We start from the raw sequence: 14,033 nt of genomic DNA, 5'->3' as shown, positions 1-14,033 counted from the left end.
GGTATTCCCAGGCGGTCTCCCATCCAAGTACTAACCAGGCCTGACCCTGCTTAGCTTCCGAGATCATGGTATAAGCCTACAGCACCTGGTATTCCCAGGCGGTCTCCCATCCAAGTACTAACCTGGCCTGACCCTGCTTAGCTTCCAAACAGTTGCTGTCCTTCCTTGTCAAGGTGAAATGATTTAGCAATTATTTTGAGTTGTGTCTTTTTTTAAAATCCTAGCTGTGGATCTTCTGGAGAAAATGCTTATATTGGATAGTGATAAAAGAATAACAGCCTCCGAAGCACTTGCTCATCCTTACTTTGTACAATATCACGATCCAGAGGACGAACCTGAGGCTGAGCTCTACGATGAGTCAATAGAGAATAAAGAAAGAATTATAGATGAATGGAAAGGTAAGAGCCCATTTTATTTTGCAGTCGAAATGTCAAGCAAAAAGAAGAAAATTAAAATGCCTAAAACACCTTGCATTAAACAGCACCATGACTGGAACCCCGCTTACAGAAGCATTACCAACTGAGACTGATTTTGCACAGCTAAGAGCAGACCACATCTGACAGCTCCCTTGGAAACTGTTACATAGACCACTGTAAGCTGAAAGCAGGACTTTAGATTTCTATTTATATATACTTCCAAAAACAAATATAGTTGTTGTGCTTCACTTATAAAATAGTGGGGGTAAGATTTTCCACTGTGCAGAATTGAAACATGGGGTCCATGATCTACTTCCATACCCCTGAAATAAGAGTTCAGATCAGTGTTTCTCAAATGGTAGGTCCGGACCCACTAAGCGGATCGCAAGACAATTTCAGGTGGGGCACCATTCATTTCAAAATTTTATTTTTAATTTTTTAGACTTGATGCTACCATGGAATGTGACTGCATTTGGGGAAATTACAGACCTGTACTTTTAACAAGCCACTATGTATATGCTTTTAACAATAATAGTAAATGGGACTTACTCCTGAGTATGTGTGGGTAGGTTTGCAGCCTAGGACTGTTAAAAATTTTCCTGCTTGATGATGTCACTTCCAGTCATGACATCACTTCCGGTGGGTCCTGACAGATTCTCATTCTAAAAAGTGGGTCCCAGTGTTAAATGTGCTGGTTTTGATGAAATGTCCTTAACAAGGTTTTACTGCTGATCTACTGTATAGCAGTAGGTTTTATTCCAGCTTGATATTTAGGGATCTGTGGTCTGGGCTTCCTTGAATTCTAATATGATTTTTAACTAGCATTGGAAATTGTCTTCCATAATTATTTTTCCTCCTAAAGTGGCAGTGGGAAGGGGGTATGATGCAGTCATTTTGACGTTTAATTTATGTGGGTACAAGCAGAAACATCTGGCTCTTCAAACCGTTTCTCCAAGGAAAAACAAAATGAATATTTCAGATGCTGCATTCATGACTGTATGCGCTTTCATTCCATACTGTGAATAATTGAGTGCTTAGGCCATGTTACATAAGGCTTCTCTTTTAAAGTAGCATTTCTTTATCTGCTTGGTGAGACTCACTTAAAATTCTAGAAGGCAAAAAAGAAAGTAAGGTTTGTGACTATACCCCTTTGATCCCATTTTTTGGGACTAAAGAACTGCACAAGATTATGATCTCTCTCTCCCTACTTGTCCAGCTTAGGGCCCAAGCCTATACTTGTCTACTCGAAGGTAAGCCTCATTATAGTCAATGGAGCTTACCCTCAGGTAAGGCTAGGATTAAGATTGGCTAGGCTGTAAGATAGGCTTGCAGTCTCAGTGCCTTAAGAGGGGGGATGTACGTGTAGTTTTAAAAACTTCAGATTTTAAACTTAAGCTACACAGAAAGCAAAGTGTGCAGGTGGCTTTCATTCATTTTTATACTTGGGGTATATTTTGGGGGAAGAGAACCATAAAGGCTGAAATGTTCCTTGGTCTGAACTTGAGAATGGATTTGTCCTCCATGCATTTATCGAATTCTCTTCCAAAGCCACTAGCTTGGAAGGCTTTAAAGGGGATGAGACAAGGGTATCTCTTCTCAGGGCACAATCCTAACCTGGTCTGCTCAGAAGTAAGTCCTATTTTGTTCAATGGGGCTTACTCTCAGGAAAGTGTGGTTAGGATTGCGGCCTCAATGTCTCCTAGTTATGATGGGTATAAGCAACCTCCATCATCAACAACGGTGTGTCTCTGAATACCAGTTACAGGTGAGCAGGAGTGAGAGAGGAATATGCCTTCATCTCCTGCATGTTTCTGGTTGGCCACAATGGGAAACGGAATGTTGGGCTAGGTGGACCTTCTTCTGATGTTGTCACTCACTTGTCCAATACTACTGATTAATTTGCTTTATCTTTGGGCTTGGCACCAAATTTATCTTTGGGCTTGGCACCCATGGATTTGACTGAGCGCAGATCCCGAGTCTGCACTGGAGGGCTTCAGAAGACCTCCTAGATGTGACCGGAAGTGCCTTACAGCGAGTCCACTGTACATCTTTCCACATCTCATGAAAAGCTCCAGTGCTATGCAAGGAGAGTTGCCTCTTGATTCTTTTTGTTTGTTTTTATATAAAGCCTCTGGGAACCTGCTAAAACTGGTGATGAGTGGAGCTGAACTTCTGGGTAAATATATTAAGGCTGCAATCCTATGCATGCTTACTTTGGAGTAAGCCGCATTGAACACAATAGAGCTTACTTCTGCGTAGACATGCACAGGTTTGGGCTCACAGTCGATATGTTTTTCTGTTGGGCCAGCTTATTCTGATTCAATAACCTTTTGCATATTGGATCCATAAGATTGTCTAATATTTTTATTCTAATCAAAAAACTTGAAAAGTTGGGATTTATTGTTTACAGGCTTTCCAGTTGCTGTTCTTAAGAACATAAGAACATGTCTTGTAACCCGTAATGGATTTTTTTCTCCAGAAATTTGTCCAATCCCCTTTTAAAGGCATCCAGGCCAGATGCCATCACCACATCCTGTGCCAAGGAGTTCCACAGACCAACCACATGCCGAGTAAAGAAATATTTTCTTTTGTCTGTCCTAACTCTCCCAACGCTCAATTTTAATGGATGTCCCCTGGTTCTGGTGTTATGTGAGAGTGTAAAGAGCATCTCTCTATCCACTCTATCCTACCCATAATTTTGTATGTCTCAGTCGTGTCCCCCCTCAGGCGCTGCTCTTCCAGCCACTAGACGTGGGGGGGGGGGAACCAAAAATACTAATTAGTAGCACCTAAAATATACTGTGAATTTTGAAATTAATATGGCACAGAGTGTCACAAGTTATTATACTGTAATATAATTATTGTAATACAATTAATGTAATTAATTTAATATAATATAATCTATTATACATTTGTAGAACTCTTGATCATATGCATGTCTATATAGAATGTCCTAATGAGCTCAATATAATATACTTACAGAGAAGTGTTCATAGTAAGTCTTTCAACCTGCGTAAGGCCTGTTTGGAAAAGCAGGGCAAGCACATACAACATACATATTATGGAAATGACTTTGCTTTGGAGGCTACCTTGTGCTAGTCTTTTTAAACAATCTAGTTCCCAAGATTTTTCTGGGTGAAAAAAGCATAACAGTAGAATAATGGTTCTCTGTGGAATAATCAATAGATGAATTATTGCACAGAGAACCATTTTTCCATTGTTGTGTGTTATTCCTGTAGCATACTGTGATTAAATGCTCGTTTTTTTTCCCTTGGCCACTTCTAATCCCCTGGAAGCTTCTGTGCTGGTTCAGCAACCTAAAAGCTGCAAGTTCCTCTAGTAGCCTTTGCCCTTTGTTTGAAGAAGCCAGTTGAAAAAGGCTGTTTCTAGACAGCCAGGATATGATCTGCTACCCTGCACATGCCTGATCTCGTCTGATCTCGGAAGCTAAGCAGGGTCAGGCCTGGTTAGTACTTGGATGGGAGACCGCCTGGGAATACCAGGTGCTGTAGGCTTATACCATAGTCTTTCGAGACTGAAGGTTGCCAACCATGTGCTGGATGTGTGTTTGGTCCTTCTGTATGGTCAGACTGAGATGCTACTGAGATTGGCATGCACCCGCTAATTGGGCAGCCAAACCTGTCTAGGTAAAGGGGCGGGATGGAGTGGCCAGGTAGGTTCTGTTCATCCAATCAGGTAACCTGATGGCATCATCAAACCTAGCTTACTTAAGTTCAAGCACAGGGATGCTTGGGAATGCGTTTTGCCAGGTCTGCTGTTGGAACCAGTATTTGTTCAGGAAGGCATACCCACTTCTCTAGTATGCGCAGAGACCAAGTTTCTTGGGACAATGTCAGTAAGGGGCTGTATTTCTAGCTAGACATGCTTAGGGAATTAATTTGTTTTTCTTTGGGGTTTTTAATAAACTTGTTATATTTTGACCCTTTGCCTACCTATCCCCTGTAATTCAGTGGGTTGTCACATCTGATTATTTCTGGGCACTACTGCGATTTGTTTTTAAATACGAACCCCTGGGGTTCTGTGCTGTTCTGGGAAGAGTGCGTTTCTGCCTGATCTCCTTAGCCTGGCATGGTGACAGCAGATAGAACTACCAGTGTCGTGTCGTCCCCCCCCCCCCACACACACACATATTCAGCTGCTGATCCAGTAAAAAGCTAAGAGCCAAGCGCAGTAAGGGCACAACAGAAGGCACAACTTCTTCAGCTCATAGCTTTGTCCAGCAGCTCCTTTCCTGACACATGCAATAGCCTCCTTTCACTTAAAAGTCAGGAAGCATTGAGTATGTGGGGGGAGGGGGGAAACCAGAGCTTTGTTGTATCTTTTCTGCCTCTTGAGGCTGACTTTATTATTCATGTGCTGCAGATCAAAAAGAGGGCTATTATACAAGAAATTTTTTTTTTAATGAAATGCCTTCTAGCAAAACGTACAAAGCACAAGTGAAATCCATATGCACAATACAACTTTGGGTTAAGAAAGAAAGAGGGACTCTGCCTAGAACATGATGTTCCTGGAGTAATTGCTGTGATGGTCAGCATAATGAATCAAACATGTTTTCTTTGCATTTAATGTTCTGTTTTAAAATAAACATTCATAACATCTTTTTCTGAGCTTTTATAGAATGTATGCTCTGTTTCTCTCTCTGCCTCCACCTCTGCCCAAAGATTTAAAGTTAGAGCAATACTTTGGCAATAGAAGCTTCAGTCGGCTGCAGAAAACTTGTATTAATGCCCAGCGCCCAGAGCTTTTGCACTTCAGTGACCTTATCTGAGTTTTCACTGAAGATAGGGAGATGCACACTTTAATTTCATGCATCTGCACAGCAAGGCCAGCCTGCTTCTAAGTCGGTGAACCAGGCTGGTGGAACGTGGTGAACTGGCAGGGAATGTTGTACCACCTGCCCTGGCCACTTACCGACCCAACCCTGCCCCCGCAGCAGCTACCTCCTCTACCTTTGCTCCTCAAATTCTAAAAAGGCTGGGAAAGCTTGGGAAGCCAGCAGAAGAGGAATTGTGGGGTGGGGGTTCTAGAGCATCTCCCAGTAGATGCTGTAGGCCAGTGTTTCTCAACGTTTGTACCCCAACATACCACTTCACATGGTCCACCTATTGGAAGTACCACCAGAAGTAATTGGCAATGATGCCATTGCCAGTTCCTTTTGGATTGGGAGGCCAGATGTGACGCAACGCAGCAAGCACTGCTAAGAGGCTCAGGGTGGATGGGAGGGCTTTTTTCGAGTGTGCGGAAAGCACACACTGAAGTTCTGCCCGCTGAGCCAGGCCTCCGACTGCTGCATGTCATGTTGCCTTGATGGGCTCAGTGACAGGGAGTGGGAGTCTGGGGGTCCCACATGAACCACCAGACACCACCTCAAGCACCATGGTGGTATGAGTACCACTGGTGAGAAACACTGCTCTATGCTACCCCACGCTATAGTAATATCACACAGACTTCTATTATGCTAGTTTGCAAAAGACTGCCTTTGTGCTCCTAATTTGACTTGGGAGTTCTGCTTAGGAAAACACCACAGTGGGCCCCTCCTTATCTGTGGATTTGAATACCTGCAGATGCTGAGCCCATGGCTGGAGGGCCTAAGAGGATCTCCCAGTCCTCCCAGACACTTCTGAAAGCCACTTTCGGTTTGTTGCCCCCCCCCCCCCACTCAGATTTCATTATCCATAGAATCCTTTTGACTGTGGTCCTAGCTGCAGTCATAGGTGACGGCATCTGGCCTGGACACCTTTAAAAGGGGATTGGACAAGTTTCTGGAGGAACAAGTTTCCTTGGAGGACAAGTTTACAGGGTACAAGCCATGATGTGTATGCGCAACCTCCTGATTTTAGAAATGGACTATGTCAGAATGCCAGATGCAAGGGAGGGCACCAGGATGAGGTCTCTGGTTGTCTCATGTGCTCCCTGGGGCATTTGGTGGGCCGCTGTGAGATACAGGAAGCTGGACTAGATGGGCCTATGGCCTGATCCAGTGGTGCTGTTCTTATGTTCTTAACTACAATTCCCAGGAAGCCTTGCAGGTCTCTTGTTATCTGGTGTGCTCCCTGGGGCATTTGGTGGGCCGCTGTGAGATACAGGAAGCTGGACTAGATGGGCCTATGGCCTGATCCAGTGGGGCTGTTCTTCTGTTCTTATTAGTGACAGGGTACCACTGGTGTACAACAACTGGTGCTTTCTGATCTTGACTGCTTTTCCACGTTCTTGTTAAAAGATGCATCCATCCAGTTCAATATGGCTTGTATTAGCCTCCCCACACCAGACACGAATGCATGTTCAGGTGTCCATGTAACAAGGCTAGTGCCGTGTTTCTCAACCAGTGGTACTTGTACCACCGGTGGTACTTGAGGTGGTGTCTGGTGGTACATGCAGGACCCCCTAGACCTCCTCTGCCTGGCATCAAGACCAACAATGGAGTGCAATAGGCAGCAAAGGAGGCTCAGCTCTACAGTCAGAACTTTAGCATGCACTTTTTGCATGCTCAAAAAAGCCCTCCTGTCTGCCCTGAGTCTCTTACTAATGCTTGTTGCGTTGCATCTGACCTCCCAATCTGGAAGTAACTGGTGATGACATCATAGCTAGTTACTTCTGGTGGTATTTCTTTCCAATAGGTGAACCAAGCAAAGTGGTACAGCAGAGGACAAAAGTTGAGTAACGTTATGCTAATAAAATATATTGTATTGGCAACCTTCAGTCTCGAAAGACTATGGTATCGCGCTCTGAAAGGTGGCTCTGGCACAGCGTCTAGTGTGGCTGAAAAGGCCAATCCGGGAGTGACAATCCCTTCCACACCGGGAGCAAGTGCAGTCTGTCCCTGGTCTGTCTCCCTGGCTATGGGCCTTCCTTCTTTGCCTCTTAGCCTCAGACTGTTGGCAAAGTGTCTCTTCAAACTGGGAAAGGCCATGCTGCACAGCCTGCCTCCAAGCGGGCCGCTCAGAGGCCAGGGTTTCCCACTTGTTGAGGTCCATCCCTAAGGCCTTCAGATCCCTCTTGCAGATGTCCTTGTATCGCAGCTGTGGTCTACCTGTAGGGCGCTTTCCTTGCACGAGTTCTCCATAGAGGAGATCCTTTGGGATCCGGCCATCATCCATTCTCACGACATGACCAAGCCAACGCAGGCGTCTCTGTTTCAGCAGTGAATACATGCTAGGGATTCCAGCACGTTCCAGGACTGTGTTGTTTGGAACTTTGTCCTGCCAGGTGATGCCGAGGATGCGTCGGAGGCAGCGCATGTGGAAAGCGCTCAGTTTCCTCTCCTGTTGTGGGCGAAGAGTCCATGACTCGCTGCAGTACAGAAGTGTACTCAGGACGCAAGCTCTGTAGACCTGGATCTTGGTATGTTCCGTCAGCTTCTTGTTGGACCAGACTCTCTTTGTGAGTCTGGAAAACGTGGTAGCTGCTTTACCGATGCGCCTGTTTAGCTCGGCATCGAGAGAATGAGTGTCGGAGATCGTTGAGCCAAGGTACACAAAGTCATGGACAACCTCCAGTTCATGCTCAGAGATTGTAATGCAGGGAGGTGAGTCCACATCCTGAACCATGACCTGTGTTTTCTTCAGGCTGATTGTCAGTCCAAAATCTTGGCAGGCCTTGCTAAAACGATCCATGAGCTGCTGGAGATCTTTGGCAGAGTGGGTAGTGACAGCTGCATCGTCGGCAAAGAGGAAGTCACGCAGACATTTCAGCTGGACTTTGGATTTTGCTCTCAGTCTGGAGAGGTTGAAGAGCTTTCCGTCTGATCTGGTCCGGAGATAGATGCCTTCTGTTGCAGTTCCAAAGGCCTGCTTCAGCAGGACAGCGAAGAAAATCCCAAACAGGGTTGGTGCAAGAACACAGCCCTGCTTCACTCCGCTTCGGATGTCAAAAGGGTCTGATGTGGAGCCATCGAAGACAACAGTGCCCTTCATGTCCTTGTGGAAGGATCTGATGATGCTGAGGAGCCTGGGTGGACATCCAATCTTGGGGAGAATCTTGAAGAGGCTGTCTCTGCTGACCAGGTCGAAAGCCTTTGTGAGATCTATGAAGGCTATAAAGAGTGGCTGTCGTTGTTCCCTGCATTTCTCCTGCAGTTGTCTAAGGGAGAATACCATATCAGTGGTGGACCTGTTGGCTCGGAATCCACACTGCGATTCTGGATAGACGCTCTCTGCAAGTACCTGGAGCCTCTTTAGTACAACTCGGGCAAACAGCTTTCCTACAACGCTAAGGAGAGAGATGCCGCGGTAGTTGTTGCAGTCACCCCTGTCACCTTTGTTCTTGTACAGCGTGATGATGTTTGCATCCCTCATGTCTTGAGGTACTCCACCTTCTCTCCAGCAGAGACAGAGGATTTCATGCAGCTCAGTGACGATGATCTCTTTGCAGCATTTTAGGACTTCAGCAGGGATGCTGTCTTTTCCAGGTGCCTTGCCAAAGGCAAGGGAGTCCAGGGCCACGTGAAGTTCTTCTAGGGTTGGTTCACTGTCAAGCTCTTCCAGCACAGGCAGGCACTCAATGTTGTTCAGTGCTTCTTCGGAGACTACATTTTCTCTGGAATACAGCTCAGAGTAGTGCTGCACCCAGCGTTCCATCTGCTGCGCCCGATCCTGGATGACCTCGCCTGTGGCAGACTTCAGAGGGGCAATTTTCTTCTGTGTTGGACCTAGGGCCTGCTTGATACCATCATACATCCCCTTGATGTTGCCCGTGTCAGCTGCTATCTGTATCTCGGAACAGAGCTGGAGCCAGTAGTCGTTAGCACATCTCCTGGCAGTCTGTTGGACTTTGCTGCGAGCAGTTCGGAGGACCTGCAGGTTGCGCTCACTGGGACAGACCTTGTATGCTGCTTGAGCTCTCCTCTTTTCCTCAATGACTGGTGTCAACTCCTCAGAGTGGGCTTCAAACCAGTCTGCCGCCTTGTTGGTCTTCTTGCCGAATATGGACAAGGCGGTGTTGTAAACGGTATTCTTGAAATGTTCCCATCTGTTGGATGCGTTTGCGTCGGCCGGGCCTGGAAGAGATTCCTCAAGCGCTTGTGCAAATTCCTCCACTTTTCTCTGATCCCGGGTCTTGCTGGTATCAATGCGAGGTCTTCCTTCCTTTTTCGTGTGATACAGTCGCTTTGTTTGCAGTTTCACTCTGCTGCACACCAGGGAGTGGTCAGTGTCGCAGGCAGCACCATGATAACTACGTGTGATCTTGATGCTGGGAAGGCTGGAGCGTCTGGTGAGGATCAGGTCGAGCTGGTGCCAGTGCTTTGATCTTGGATGTCTCCAAGAGACTCTATGTTGGGGCTTTGTGTTGAAGAACGTGTTGCTGACACAGAGACCGTGATGACAGCAAAACTCTAGCAGGCGTTGACCATTTTCATTCATCCTCCCAGTGCCAAACTGACCTAAGCAAGTGGGCCATGAACTGTTATCAGCACCAACTCTAGCATTGAAATCGCCGAGGATGAACAATGGCTCTTTTACAGGGATTTTCTTGACAGTGGTGGCCAGGTCATCATAGAATTTGTCTTTGGCTTCTGCTGGAGACGACAGAGTCGGTGCATAAGCACTGATGAGAGTGATAGGTCCTGCTGATGACTGGAGCTGCAGGGACAAAATTCTTTCACTTCCCACAGTAGGTGGGATGATGGATTTCAGCAGGGTATTTCTGACCGCAAAGCCAACGCCATGTTCCCTGGTTTCGTTTGGTGGTTTTCCCTGCCAGAAAAATGAGAAATTTCTCTCCTTGACAGATCCGGAATCTGGCAGCCTCGTCTCTTGAAGGGCGACGATGTCCATCTGCAGTCTGCTCAGCTCCATGTCGATGACAGCTGTTTTGCGTGCGTCGTCTATTTCTTGCAGGTCATCAGAGAAGCCAGGTGTCATTGTCCTAACGTTCCAGGTGCCCAGCTTTAGGGCAGTAGTTTTCTGTTTTCTGTTGCATGGTGCAGAGTTGTCGATCCGCTTGTCGGTTTTCACCCTAAACCCCACGCACCCCATGAGGTTAACGGACCGTGGCGAGGCAACACCTTACTGGCTGGGGACTGCCCAGCTTAAGGCGGGCGGTAGCTGCCCAATGAGATGCAATGATCTCTCCCACCGTCGGAAGCAGCCCCTGGCGTCATGCTCTACGCCAATCGAGCAAAGACTTATAACCGGTAAACTGCTGCTTCCCGTGTTGTGCCGACGCCGTATGGCGAAGTTGGAGTGTCCTCTCCAGTGCGCGAAGCCTGGGTAAAGAAGGTATGGAGGATAGGCTGTTACCCATGCAGCAAATCCCCCCTCTCCACGTCGCTGGAATGGTCCAATGGAAAGGCAGAAGCCAATACGGTTGGTTCCAGCGGCGTCGCAGGAGTTGCCAGAACGTGACTGTGTTCAGCCATGAACTGCCTAAGGGACTCCGGCTCCTGATTTTGCCTCGAGGTTGACTCCTGAAGCCTTTTCCAGAACTGGATGTAGCCACAAGGCAGTGGAGGTTTGAGGTCAGAGTTTCCTTCTCTTAGATGAGCTGCCTTCCTAGGCTGACGAGTCCCATCTACCCGGTGGCTGTTTAGTCGCCTCTTACGACAAGTACAGCCAAACTGAGGGCCTATTCTTAGCCCCAGCCCCCAGGGGAATCATATATATGATTTGTGATAGTATAGTAGTCAGCATAGCCAATCCTCAAATATATAGTGACAGGCACAACAAATTGGAGGGTCAGGTTCTTGGTAAAAAGACAACCAGTTATTCACAGTATGTGAAATTGAATTGTTTGTTCCTTTTGACTTAATGAAGTTTGTTTATGGCTTGAAAGCTTTATATTGAAATTACCAGTATTTTGTATTCATTTTGCACTCTCTCTCTCTCTCCCAAGAACTTACATATGAAGAAGTGATCAGCTTCAAGCCACCGGATTTAAAGATGGATAGCCTTGAAATTGAACAATAAATCCAGATAAGCTTGTGGTTTTGCCTTGCTGTACCATGAAGACTACTAAACACATAGCGTTGCAATTTAATTTCAGATGCCACAGACATAGATTTTACTATCCAAAGATCTTGGGAAAAGCTATGGAAAAGCGGATACATAACGCTGAAGAGATCATGTTATCTGGGGGTATTTTGCCTTGTGCTACGAATGTAATAATTACAGAACATTTAAGAACTGCTTCATTCTGACAAATAATGCACTGAGTTTTATTTTGTTTTTAAACTGGGTCTTCTCTGCATGTCTTTTGATCAGTTGTGATGCCAAAAAAATGAAGGTGATTTTTTTTATCGTTTTGAAGTTGTACAGTTAAAGCATGAATGTATGTGGAAACAAAAAATAGAAGTCCATATAAACAACTTATTGTTTTGAAGGCTTACCTTTTAATTCTATGTAGTGTTTTTTTTTTTATTTATAGTTAGTGCCTTTAAGAAAAAGGGCCTCCGTAATACGTTAGGCATAATATATAAATGTAGCCATACCTGTAGGTTCATGGACATGATAGGAGTTTCTGGAGTGATTGAGCATCAGTTGAAAGTCAATAAATAATTTGTTTTCTGATGTCACTAAAGTTTGTCATAATTTCTTCTGTAGCTGTAGAAAACCGTGGAGCACAATTTTATTAGTGATCTCTTGCCCAAAAGCAGTCCACGCTGTGCCAAGTTGAAATGAGTGGGATTTAGCTCACACGTGTGAGTACTTCTGAAGATCTAACTCTTTACTAGAGCACTTTCTTTGTAATTTGGAGTGCCTGTCTCTCTCCTCCCCCCCAATAAACTGTTTTAAATAATAAAACTTTTTTTTTTCTTGTGACTTCAACTACCACAATCACTGGTGTAAATTAAGATACTCCCAGCACAATATTACTTACCCACTGTGCAGTCCCTACACTGGCACTAGGTGTCGCGAACATGCCATAAGGCATGTTTGCAACACTGAGTGAGTAGGCAGTGCCAGCTGGGAAGCCTGCATCTCCCCATCAACACTGCATCCTGAAGAATGGCCACTGGTGGAGGTGAAGTGCAGGGCAGTGGAGCAGAGCGGTGGTGGGAGTGTGGGGCAGAGGTGGGGAAGGGGCTTTTCTGGGCAGGAGAAGGATGGAACCGAGTCCCACATGAAAGAAGAGGTGCTCAGATACTACTATATCATTGGTGAAGGCTCATGAGGTGAATGTATCGTCAAAGTAATTGCCAGGAAACTGTTATCAAAAAGCATTAGGGAAATTATTAATTAGAATAATTTTCCCTGGCCCATAATGTACGTTACAGTGACCATACAGGTGGAGCCTGTTTATCTGTGGGGGTTCCGTTCTCAGACCCACCCAGTGTGGATAATGAAATCTGCAATTTTCAGAGCCCACCTTACCAATGGAGCCAATTTTCAACAACAACTTCAATCTAATGCATTTTTCATTGGGTGTAAATCCATGAAAATCGGTGGACATTATTTCTGTGCAAATATGCACATGCCTGATCTCGTCTGATCTCGGAAGCTAAGCAGGGTCAGGCCTGGTTAGTACTTGGATGGGAGAACACCTGGGAATACTGGGTGCTGTAGGCTTATACCATAGTCTTTCGAGACTGAAGGTTGCCAACCATTAGGCTTGAGCTTGTATGTTCATTTTCCAATTTTGGATTTGTTTGCTTTGAAGAAAAAAAAACAACGTTCTAGCTTGGCATACTTGGAAATTACAAGTCAGCTATGTTTCTTAATAAGTTTAATATAAAAGAAATATTATCCTCCAGTAACAAAGTCCGAGGTAGGTCCAATGGGACTACCAAACTAGGCACAGTGGGGTTAATCCAAAAGTGTGATGCACTGCCCTGGCTCCCAGCACAGTGATGTCACAATGTCATGTAACATGATGTCACTTCCAAGTTCTCCCCGGAAGTGGGAGTGCTCGCCATGGCTTCATAGCCCCCACTTCCTTCTTCTGTGGAGGCTCCCCTTTGAAGGAAAAGGATCAGAGGCATGAAGGCTCCACGCCTCCTCCATAACTAGGTCAGAGCCTGAGGGGCAGTCATGCGCTCCCCTTGGCATAGCACCTGGAGCAAGTGCCCTTCAGTTCTCCACCTTTGTTACACCTCTTTGTCAATCTGTGCTCACGTTGTTGTACTCTGTACCAACATACAGAGTAAATTGTTACCCTAAGTCACAAACTATCCCCATCACTCTAAAAAGAAGAGGAAAAAATATCCTCGATTTTACTATTGTCAATTTATTGTTGCTTGGATGCTAAGAATTGCATAAAAGTATGTGGCAACAGTAAATTTTCCACTGAGTTTCTAGGAAGAAGTCGCTGCCTGTATTATAAAGCAATAAACTGCATTTCAGAGTCTGTGCCAGATCAGAAGTTTCCCAGCTTATTATAAAAGTGAGCCAATCAGCAACAGTAGAACATAGCCAAGGGTGGGGGGGGGGGGAATGGCATATTGTGAGGGATGTCAAAAAAATCTGTGATGTAGTTACTGGGAAAGCTCTTCTTTTTCTTGATATCTAAATCGAGATGAAAGGAAGTGACGGCTGCCTGTCTGAATGTCATTCATACAGAGTACAAGCCCACAGTAATGACTTAAAAGGCCAACAAGGACGATGCACGTTTCTTCAACTCTCTAAACCAGTGATTTTCAACTTTTTTTATCTCAGGGCACAC

The 14,033-nt window shown here is 45.5% G+C and overlaps 1 protein-coding gene and 1 pseudogene across 1 annotated transcript in view; both read left to right on the top strand.

The window, feature by feature from the left end:
• MAPK11 (mitogen-activated protein kinase 11) overlaps positions 1-12,145 on the top strand; it is a 54,332-nt gene extending 42,187 nt beyond the window's left edge. Inside the window, exons 11-12 of the mRNA XM_066634396.1 lie at positions 225-398; positions 11,268-12,145. Of these exons, the coding sequence (XP_066490493.1) occupies positions 225-398; positions 11,268-11,341 (248 nt within the window). The 3' untranslated portion in view covers positions 11,342-12,145. The remainder of the gene's footprint in view (positions 1-224; positions 399-11,267) is intronic.
• On the top strand, positions 3,814-3,931 carry LOC136657682 (5S ribosomal RNA; annotated as a pseudogene).
• Positions 12,146-14,033: the final 1,888 nt, after the last annotated feature.

Source organism: Tiliqua scincoides, chromosome 7 (assembly GCF_035046505.1).
Source record: "Tiliqua scincoides isolate rTilSci1 chromosome 7, rTilSci1.hap2, whole genome shotgun sequence".
In the NCBI taxonomy this organism is placed as follows: Eukaryota; Metazoa; Chordata; class Lepidosauria; order Squamata; family Scincidae; genus Tiliqua; species Tiliqua scincoides.
The sequence above is the reverse complement of the archived record's forward strand: the minus strand, read 5'-3'. Positions and strand labels throughout refer to the sequence as shown.